Source organism: Tauraco erythrolophus, chromosome Z (assembly GCF_009769465.1).
Source record: "Tauraco erythrolophus isolate bTauEry1 chromosome Z, bTauEry1.pri, whole genome shotgun sequence".
Lineage (NCBI taxonomy): Eukaryota > Metazoa > Chordata > Aves > Musophagiformes > Musophagidae > Tauraco > Tauraco erythrolophus.
In genome coordinates, this window is record NC_141496.1 from 4,662,996 (window position 1) to 4,673,300 (window position 10,305).

General features: G+C 47.9%; 1 protein-coding gene across 2 annotated transcripts; it reads left to right on the forward strand.

The window, feature by feature from the left end:
- Nucleotides 1-203: 203 nt before the first annotated feature.
- On the forward strand, nucleotides 204-7,819 carry ATP5F1A (ATP synthase F1 subunit alpha). 2 transcript variants are annotated; one of them, XM_086629119.1, is made up of 12 exons: nucleotides 204-263; nucleotides 1,313-1,391; nucleotides 2,461-2,630; nucleotides 3,439-3,612; nucleotides 3,693-3,859; nucleotides 4,002-4,150; nucleotides 5,065-5,216; nucleotides 5,347-5,571; nucleotides 5,679-5,786; nucleotides 6,349-6,493; nucleotides 6,716-6,866; nucleotides 7,608-7,819. In XM_086629119.1, exons 1-12 carry the CDS (start codon nucleotides 204-206, stop codon nucleotides 7,687-7,689), a joined length of 1,662 nt encoding a protein of 553 aa, XP_086485245.1. In that variant the 3' UTR covers nucleotides 7,690-7,819. The 2 variants fall into 2 exon arrangements, with proteins under 2 accessions (XP_086485245.1, XP_086485246.1); XM_086629120.1 differs by having other exon boundaries at nucleotides 3,439-3,546.
- Nucleotides 7,820-10,305: the final 2,486 nt, after the last annotated feature.

The following is a 10,305-nucleotide window of genomic DNA, read 5'->3' on the forward strand; positions in this document are numbered from 1 at the left end:
AGGGGCGCGGCAGGGAAATGGCGCCGCGACGCCTCAGGGGGCGGTGGCGGGGGAAGGACTTCCGGGTGGCCGCGCGCCGGGGGCGTGGCCCCGCCGCCCGAGGAGGCGGAGCGGCGCAGCTGCCATTTTGTGGAGAGAGCGCGGCGCCGGCGGCTGCCTCCCTTCTGCTTCGGTTGTCCGTGGAGGAGCTGCCGCCCGCCGCCATGCTCTCCGCCCGCCTGGCCGCCGCCCTCGCCCGCGCCCTGCCGCGGCAGGCCGGCCTGGTGAGCGAGCGCGCTCCGTCCTCCCCGAGGCGGGCGGAGGGAAGGGCTGCGCGGGGGAAGGGCGGGCGTCGCCGCCATCTTGGGGGCCGCGGTGACATTGAGAGTCCGCGGCGTGCCCCTCAGGCGGCGGGGGTGTGGGCCGGCATGTGTGGGAGGGGGTCGTCTCATGGCTGGGTGATGGCGGGGCCCGGCCCTGCGGGGGAGCGGCGGGGCCTTCGCGGGAGAGGGGGGTGGAGGCCGGGGGCGACCTGGAGGACGGTGTGTCCTTCCCCAGGGATGCGCGTTGGCGCTGTTGGAGTTCGGGTTCCTGTCTGAAAGCGGCCAGATCCCAGTCAGGGTGAGGGGTTTGAGGCTTTGCCAGGCGGCGTGTTTTCCTTCGTGTTTCTGGGGGAGGAAGCTTGCGGAGATCTGCTGGGAGTCGTCCCCGGCTGGTGTCCCTGGTGAAGGTGACATGTGTGGGCCAGGCCTGCCCGTGTTGTCGGAGAAATAGCGTTAACGCTGTACAGGACCGAACTGGGAGCTTTGCTTGGGATGTAGGATTATAACCTTTCAATAACTTAGTTTATTTTTTTTCTCGTGTCTGCTATCATTTGCGTTCCAGCCATACTGCAGAAATTCCGCAGTTAATTTTTTTTTCAGAAAGGCCAACCGTTAGAAGACAGGATTTTCTTGTGCAGAACCATGAGGGGTGCACCAATTTCTCTATGCATCAGGCTTTTGGTGTTCAGTGCAAACAAAGGTGGCACATCAGAGGAGGTGTTGCTTTGGGAGCTGCTGCATTGCTGTGATGGTGACATCAGTGCAATGCAGGAAAATGCAGCGAGTAATTTAGAGTGATCTCCGTTACCATCTGTTCTTGCTTAGTAGTACTGGGCTTGGTTGCATAACTGCAGCTTGTGAACGGAGTGCTGCGGAGCTCAGCTCAAAACTGGGGCACGTTAAATGTATAAGCTCGTCATAAGCATCACATAAATGAATAAGATCAAGAATTTTGGTGTGTTATCTCTTCACGTTTTTTTGAATGTTACTGAAACAAGTACTTATTTTAGATTTCCAGAAACACTCTGGGTGCGGCGTTTGTTGCTACAAGAAACCTCCATGCCTCCAAAACATGCTTTCAGAAAACTGGTGAGTCTGAAAAAGGTTTTCGTATCAGAGTGCTGTTTAATAACTGGCTCTATCAGACAAAAGGAATTTGGAGTGTGAGGTGGGGAGAGGTGTCAGCTGACAAAACACTTGAGGACATTTATATACTGACAGTATTTAACAATGAGCTATCTGTTACACGGTCACGTCCAGGAGGCCTTGCGTTAATGACTGTTCAAATTATTTCTAAATGTCTGTTGGCTTACACAGCTTCCCTGCTTCATGAGGATTTGATCCAGTCTTCAACTCCTGCAGAATTATTTGAAAAAAAAATTCCAGTTTCCTGTCTTGTGTGTAACAGCATGAAGGCATGGATGACCTTCACAGGCCTGCCTGGGTTTGACCTTGTGTCCTTGAGTATAACTGTTCTGCTGCCAGCATCTTGGTGTTTAGAGAAGGCAGCAGCACTGCATAGCTATATTTTTGGTAGTGGCTCCTGTACAAATTTTGAAGTGGTTTAGGGTGACTGACGGTATTTTTAGGAAATAACAGTTTCACAGTGTTATTTACGGGTTCCTAGCTGAGGAAGTGAAAAGTTGTGGGAGGTACACTGCTAAACAAATTCAAGGAAGATGGAGAATACATTTTTATAGCTTGTATCGAACGACTTGCTGCTTTAGACCTTGGATTACAAATAATTTTTTGATTTATACCTGATACAAATCAGGTATATTGATGCTTCCAGTCTGAGTAAATGCTCTGCAAGTGGAGGTAGCCTGTCTCTTCTTTCTGAGTAAAGCCGAATCTATTTAATCCAATTGCTTTCTAAAGGGAGAGATGGCTAATAGTGAGGACATACTGAAGAAAACTGGTTATTAAGCAGCCATCAATGTTTTGATTGATGCTGGCTCGTGATGAGTTGAAGCTTTTATGGGCTGAGAATACAGAAGCTGTTCTTTATCTTACACATCATATGTAAGGAAGAGTGTTGCTTACTGGATCTTGTGGCGTATCTGAGAACGGGTACCTTGGCTTGCAAATTCAAGACAAGCTTGCTGAAACCGTACTGTGCCTTAATGTGCTAAATCTGGTTTGAAACGTCTCTTTCCAGGCACTGCTGAGGTATCCTCTATTCTTGAGGAACGTATTTTGGGAGCTGACACCTCTGCTGAACTTGAGGAGACTGGCCGTGTGCTCTCGATTGGTGATGGTATTGCTCGTGTGTATGGCCTAAGAAATGTCCAAGCAGAAGAAATGGTTGAATTCTCTTCTGGACTGAAGGTAAGCTTTCACTGAAGGAGTTTGTTTAGCTTAAAAATGGAAGGAAGACTTTTTTAAGGAGAACATGAGACTGTGTGGAGTTACCTGCAAGGACCTTTTACAGGCTTTGTTGCAACTTTAATACATAACAACTAGTTGAAATATTAATACAAAAAGCAAATGTTCGAATTTGTAACACTTTGCTTTCAGTATCACTATGTGGTTCTTTGCCAATATTAATTAGAGCTTCGTTTGTATTTGTCTAGGAAGTAAAATAACTAATCTGGCACTGGATTTTGTTTTCTTTGGTTTCAGGGTAGCTTTTCTGTTTACTATTGAATAATAGCCTCTTTGTTCCAGTGTAGTGTGTGATTTCCTGACCTCTTAACAGTGCTAAGAGTAGGCTAGAGCTAAAAACCTATCTTACTGTTCTGAGCATGCTGCAGCAGCTCTTCCACTGTTTCTGGTGGCCTAACGCCTTAGGCAGACAAGAAGCCAATGCTTTTCCCATGCCCAATTCCTAGGCAGGAGAGACACGTCGTATTTGAACCCTGCTTACACTCTGTGTTCTTTTCATAGAGGTGAATGCTAGGCTGCTGCAAGTATAATTATGTAGTAAGCCGAAGGCTTAGGCGGGTTCTCTGACTGGTGCGGAAGAACGTACAGGCATTGTATGTAACGGCAGAACATTGACTGTTGTTACAAGTAAGGTCGAGGTAGATTATGTCGGATATTCTACAGTGTAGAATAATCACATCGGTGTTAAACTGTCAGAATTTTCATAAATGTCTGTATGAGTTTTTTCAGAATAGTCTGATCTTTGTCCTAGGGTATGTCCTTGAATTTGGAGCCCGACAACGTTGGTGTTGTCGTGTTTGGTAACGACAGACTGATCAAGGAAGGGGATGTTGTGAAGAGGACTGGTGCCATTGTGGATGTTCCAGTTGGAGAAGAGCTGCTGGGCCGCGTTGTAGATGCCCTGGGCAATCCAATTGATGGGAAGGTAAGTGTACATAGCTGTTTACTACCTCTGCTTGTACCTATGTGGTACAGACTGCGACAGGTCATTTCCTCTCTTTCAAGGGTCCTATTACGTCTAAGACACGTAGAAGAGTTGGGTTAAAGGCCCCTGGGATCATTCCCAGAATCTCCGTGCGGGAACCTATGCAGACTGGTATTAAGGCTGTGGACAGCTTGGTGCCGATCGGTCGTGGCCAGCGTGAGCTGATCATTGGTGACAGGCAGACTGGGTGAGTTAAATGCCAAAGCTAAAAATGTTTCCTCAAACGGAGACTCGAGTACAGTGTGCACCGATGTACAAAGCTGAACATGGAACCGCGTAGAGATTGGGAGAACTGTAGTCAGCTTAACTTACCCGTCTGTGTTACACAGGAAAACTTCAATTGCCATCGACACAATAATCAACCAGAAACGATTTAATGATGGAACAGACGAGAAGAAGAAGCTGTATTGTATCTATGTTGCAATTGGCCAGAAGAGATCTACTGTTGCTCAGCTGGTGAAGAGGCTCACTGATGCAGGTAAAATTTTTGAAGGTGGTTGAGCCTGGCAACTAGTGATATCCTGTTCTCATTACAATACTGAATTCTACTATTACCTGTCCCAGCTGGGAGTATGGACAGAATTTTAAACGAGTGAACTGCTTGCTTTTGTGGGCGAGCAATCTGTCTAGGTGTCTGGGGGGAAAAAAACTCCTTTTTGCTGCGTCATACTAGGAGACTAGTATGAGGCCCCAAAACTGCTGAATTGCTTCTGGAAGTCAGCCTAATTTTTTTTTTTTCCACAAAGTCGAGAGCTCCCTCTTGGCAGTCAGGCAGGCCTGATGATAAACTGTGGCCTGCAAGTATTTATAGACTCGGTGTTTGTTTCATATGTATGCAAGTCAGCGTGAGTGGCAGTTGCAAGTTTAGTGGAGAGACTTTACTGCCTGAATATAAGGAATTAAATGATAGCATCTTTTCAGGATCAGTGACCTTGTTGACCAAGTACATAACAGAGCTTGCAAGAGATCAGGCACTCTTGCGTCCTGGTTGAGCAAAGTCATACCTAGCAGGAAAAAGACACACCACATTTTAATGACAATAATTTGCTAGGGACTGTGAAACAAAGGGTAGTATTGCCTTGCAGTAGCTAGGAGACCATGGACTTTGAGGCTGAATTGCGTCTAGAACCAAAGTGTGTCTTAGTGAAAGTTCAGACTCATTTTACGTGGGAAAGAAATCTGTGAGTATTAGACATTAGCTGCCATGAAGTTGCTCTTGGATCTGGAGCTAACGGATGTGTTGATCTAGTACGTTGGTCTTTCCTGTTGACAATCTAGTGATGCTGCCTGGGCTTGCTCCAGCAACTCGTACTTCATGTGTGTATTGTATTTGCTGACTACGGGTATGATGAGGTAATATACTCAGTGGATTTTGTCTCCAATTCTTTCCAGATGCCATGAAGTACACTATTGTGGTGTCTGCCACAGCATCTGATGCAGCACCCCTTCAGTATCTGGCTCCCTATTCAGGCTGCTCCATGGGGGAATACTTCAGAGACAATGGCAAACACGCGTTAATCATCTATGATGATTTATCCAAACAGGTCAGGAAACATTGTTTATAGCTGTCAGAGTCTAGCGTTGGTGTTTGTAGCTGTAAGATCACCTCAGGCTGGGAAATGCAAAATTTCAAACGCGCTGCTGGAGTCTGAAAGCTTTCTTTATTCCATGCAGGCTGTTGCCTATCGTCAGATGTCTCTGCTGCTGCGTCGGCCACCCGGTCGCGAAGCCTACCCGGGTGATGTGTTCTACCTGCACTCTCGCCTGCTGGAGAGAGCAGCCAAAATGAATGATTCCTTTGGAGGTGGCTCTCTGACTGCTTTGCCTGTCATTGAAACTCAGGCTGGTGATGTGTCTGCTTACATTCCAACCAATGTCATCTCCATCACTGATGGACAGGTAGGACTTCTTCCTGATGTGTCAGTGCTTCTGTGTAACTTACTGGCAGGTCTCTGAGGAGGCTTCCAGGCTTCTGACCAAGATAATAAAACAATGTTCTTCTACAGATTTTCTTGGAAACTGAGTTGTTCTACAAAGGTATCCGTCCAGCCATCAACGTCGGTCTGTCTGTGTCCCGTGTAGGTTCTGCTGCTCAGACCAGGGCTATGAAGCAGGTAAGTGTGAAACTGGTGCTCCTTCTCTTCCTAGAGATCAGTAGTGTGTAGGCTTTCCAACCCATTTCACTCTGAAGAGCTGTGAATGGAGAGGGAATAAAGCTTTGGGTTCCTTAGTGTTATGAAACTATAAAAGAACAAACTTTGGGGACCTTTTCGGTGTTTCCATTGCCTGAGGAGGGGTGGGAGGAGAGAAAGTAAAATAGTGTCTGCGTAAAGGTGCAGGACTGTTAAGTTTCAGTAGCTGAACTGGGTGCTGATCTAACTAGAAATAGAGAATGCTTGCTTAATCCCATGCTTTTAGTCCAGATACAGAATTAGAGAGTATTAATACCAACTGCCACCGTTTTAAGGAGGAGTAGCATGCTTATGTTAAAAGGCCAAGCAGACAGTGGGATTTTTAGAAATGCAAATAATCATCTGTCAGAATCTTGTTATTCACTTCACCAGTATGCAAAGCAAAACTGTCTTGTAGCACCCATCACCTGAAGATAACCTACAAACTACTAGGCACGTTCAAAAGATGGGCAAACTCAGTCTGACCTGTGTTGTCTTGTTGTAGGTGGCAGGTACCATGAAGCTGGAATTGGCTCAGTATCGTGAAGTAGCTGCCTTTGCCCAGTTTGGATCTGACCTGGACGCTGCCACACAACAGCTGCTGAACCGTGGCGTACGTCTGACAGAGCTTCTCAAACAAGGACAGTATGGTGAGCATCTTGGGCGTAACAAGTCTGCATTTCCCATTAGTCTCTGGTGCTAATGAGCTCAGTCTTTGAGGCACCATATACTGTGAGCAGAACGGACATGTGAAACGCAGACTGACTTGAACCATGTTGTATGAGCGCAGTTGATCTTCAGAGGACTCCGCGTAGTCCTGGTGTGTCCTGATGCAGGAGTTACCAATGGCGTGAATGCTTTCTTTTCTGCAGTTCCCATGGCTATTGAGGAACAGGTGGCAGTCATCTATGCTGGTGTAAGAGGTCACTTGGACAAGCTGGAGCCCAGCAAAATCACCAAATTTGAGAGTGCTTTCCTAGCTCATGTGCTGAGCCAGCACCAGGCCCTCCTGTCCACCATCAGGTATGAGGATTTAGCTTGCTTCATCCAGGGCTATTGACTTGATGGCTGGAGCGCAGATAATGACCACTGAACTGCTAATTTAGTGTATCCTACGATGTCAGGCCTTAAGCTGCCTGTACCAGAACCAGAGGTTAAATCAGCCTTCTGGCTCTGCCTCCATTGCTGTCCAGAGCTCCACCTCATGTCTCCAGTTTTTACTTAGGAAATCAGACTGGTGCTTAAAATAGACGTACTTGTGTACCTCTCCTCTAATCTGATACTGAAATCACTTAATTAGTCAGTTCCCATATTTCTTGACAGTTTTAAGCTGTTACGGTGCTGTGGATTAAGTACTGCTCACTGCCTTCCCTAATGCTGAGTAGATGGTTGGGGATTGAGTGTTTCCATAGTCCTGTCCTGTAAACTGGTCCTAGCTTGTTCTGTCGTGAGTGGAATCGTGTGCCTTCCATCTCTGAGGCATAGCTCTATGGAAGACAGAGCCTTGGTGATGCACGTACAGCTGTTTTTAAAGCATTTGTCGACAAACCTTAGTTCTTGGACAGGACCGACCTTGTTAGGAGAAGGGATCTTCACGTTCATTTCAGTGGTATAGCTTTGTGCATCAAACAGAAATTCACCTGCTAATTTTGTTAGAAGTTGGAAGGTTGATTGTAAAGTTGTTAGGGTTTTTTTTTTTCCTTAGTCAGGGATTGACCATGTATCTATTCCTGTGTCAGAAGTTTAACTAAACTCTTTCCACAGGTCTGAAGGGAAGATCTCTGACCAGACAGAAGCTAAATTGAAGGAAATAGTCACAAGTTTCCTCTCTACTTTTGAGGCATAAACTCCTAAAACTGTTCAAACAGACCAGGCTGTTGTTGTGATCCTGTGCTCCAGCTCCATCAGAGACTTAAAAGTACGTATGACTTGAATGTACAGATCTCAATGAGAATAAAAGTTTCCATGTTAAAAGACTTCCATGCTCTGTTCCAAATCACTGTCTCTCAGGCTGGTTACTCGAGCAACACATGCCTTTAAAACGGTGGAGTTAAACTCTCCGGAATGCAGGCTTGCTAAAGGAGCCCCGAAAAAACAGGGGACATGGTGGCTGTTGGGTGGATCACACTCCCCTTCTGAGAAGAAGCAGGGGTAGCAGCTGGGTCCTGTGGCCAAGGCTGCAGCTCCCTGTCGTGTCTGTCATGACAGCTGAGGGTTGCTCCTGCGGTTGTCACCCTTTTGGCTAGACAGCAGGCGTACAACTAGGGAAGCAGCTTACGCTGTCTCGTAATTAGTAACTGGTGGGACCTCGCTGTGTTCTTCAACAGTCTGATGCTGTGACAGTGTTTCTTGGAATTGCTGTCTTGCCCGTGTGGCTTTCAGGAGACGAGTTCTTTCGGCACCCATCCGGTTTGTCTCCAGATGAGGGCACGTTTAGCTGGTACAGCAGTAAGTGCTAGAGGTTTAGGTGCCACCATCCTCTGTAGTTGACTGCAGTTCTGTCAGTAAGCTGTTGGCAGTTGTTCGTGGTTTGAGAGAGGTTGTATACCAGAGCTTCTGCTCCCTTTCCTGTGTTCTCCAGCGCGCTGACGTGAGGTACAAGATCTCAGTGTTGGAACTTTATCTGGGACGTGCGAAAGTTCAGTTTGGTGCCACTCTGATTGAGCTTTGCCTGGTACACTGGAACTCAGTCCCTAATCCTTGGTGACCCTCTGCACCACGGTTCCCTGTGAGCAGGACTTCTCTCAGGGCTACTCTCTTCCCCAGTTGACTTCCTCCACAGGAGGATCTTGCCTCCAGTTCAAACCTGCTGTGTTACAAGCAGCTGGAAACATTTCATCTACGCCTTTCACACAGCTCCAGGCTAACGAGCTTCCCTGTTAATGGCTTTAGTGTTCTGAGGGTGTGAGCTCTTGCTTCACCAGCAGGGGAAAGAAAACCACGCTTATTTTTTGTCCAGAAGGGTTGGAGATCTTTGAGGAAGAGTGGGCATGTTAGAACAGGGCTGTGCTCCTGAAGGAGGGCTTCCCTGGAGTTGCTCTTACCTTTTCACAGTCTTTGTTCTACACATAGCTCCAGCACCAGTGGTTGGAAGACGTCACTGGTGTGGGAATGCTGCGGGGAAGCCTTTAGGCTCTGGCTGCTGTAGGTCACCGCTCCAGGACAGCTTTTGCAGCTTGCTACTCTCTTCTTGCACGGTGACAAGACACTGGTGACTTGGTGTTGCTGTGCCGTGTTCTAATTATGGGCTGCTGTAGTTGGAAAGCACCAAGTTCAGGGGTGTCCTACTGGGAAATTGCGGAGATACACATTTGTTTCTGGTAAAAGAGAAGTATTCCAGAGTTCTGATTTCTCCTGTTGCTGCTGCGACTTAGGAAGGTGATCGTTTCCTCGTTAATGCTCTGTGTGGTAAACACGTCCCATCCAGGGGGACAGAAGGATGGTGGGTCTGCTTTGGAAGGATCAGTGGAAAGCACCAAGAGGGGCTGCCCAGGCTTTGGGGTGGTGCTGGAAAGCTGAGAACCAGTGAGTGGGTTGTGGCAGCATGGATGGGCACTGAGGGTTTGTGTCCTCTTCTGATGGAAGCATGTGGAGGGTCAGACCGGCTCAGCCAGCTGAAGGGCTGATCCGGAAACTGCAGAAAGATTCCAGAAACATGCAGTTTTGGCATGGTGTCCTGCGATGTGACCGTCAGCGCTGCGGTGACACCTGCTTTCGGTGCAGGTGGTGGTGAAGCTGATGCACAGCTGTCGCTGCAGATGGATGATGACTGTTCCACACGCTGCTCCGAGCTGCTGTGCCTTGATCCACGCTGCTCTGTCCTGCTGGCTTTGGGTCTCAATCCTGCCTGGGCTTACCTGCCTGTCCCAAAGCCATGTCCTTCCAGTGCAGCTGGATCAGATAGGGAAAACTTGGAAATTTATTCAGAAATTGACACTTTGGAGGGTTTTTTTTATGTGCTTGCAGCTGGGCAGATGGCTCAGAGGAGGTTGCTAAAACCTCTTTCAAAGCTCTGACTGAAACCTGTCGGATCTCAAATACAGATGTGACGCTGCCTCTGCAGCCACGGACACTGAAAGCAAAATCCACACAAACCCCTTTTCACCAACCAAACCTCAGAAATGTCTGCCAAGTGGCTATGGCCTCGGGTCACAACTGAGCAGATTTATTTCCGTAAGTGGAAAATGCCCTTTTTTTACATCACCAGACCGTTTCAGCTGTCCCTGTGTTGGGGCAGTGGGTGTACCCGAGGCTTTCTGGCACATGGTGTCCTGTCCCAAGTGCTTTTATCTTTTTTTAAGAACTGCACAGAGCTCTCATCTCGAGCAGCGTCTCCTCCTCGACTAAGGACAAGATGGTGACACCTCCCCAAAAGACTGCGGCAACCCCTGGCCGAGGAAGGTGCTGCAGACCCCAGGGCAGGGCTGTTCCTTTCGTGGAACCGCAGAGTCAGTCGGTTTTG

Excerpts from the sequence above, each read along its gene's own strand:
- ATP5F1A (XM_086629119.1), top strand. The coding sequence starts at position 204 with ATGCTCTCCGCCCGCCTGGCCGCCGCCCTCGCCCGCGCCCTGCCGCGG. Across the intron at positions 264-1,312 it reads TGCCGCGGCAGGCCGGCCTG|ATTTCCAGAAACACTCTGGG; the intron begins GTGAGCGAGCGC and ends TACTTATTTTAG. Across the intron at positions 6,494-6,715 it reads TCTCAAACAAGGACAGTATG|TTCCCATGGCTATTGAGGAA; the intron begins GTGAGCATCTTG and ends TCTTTTCTGCAG.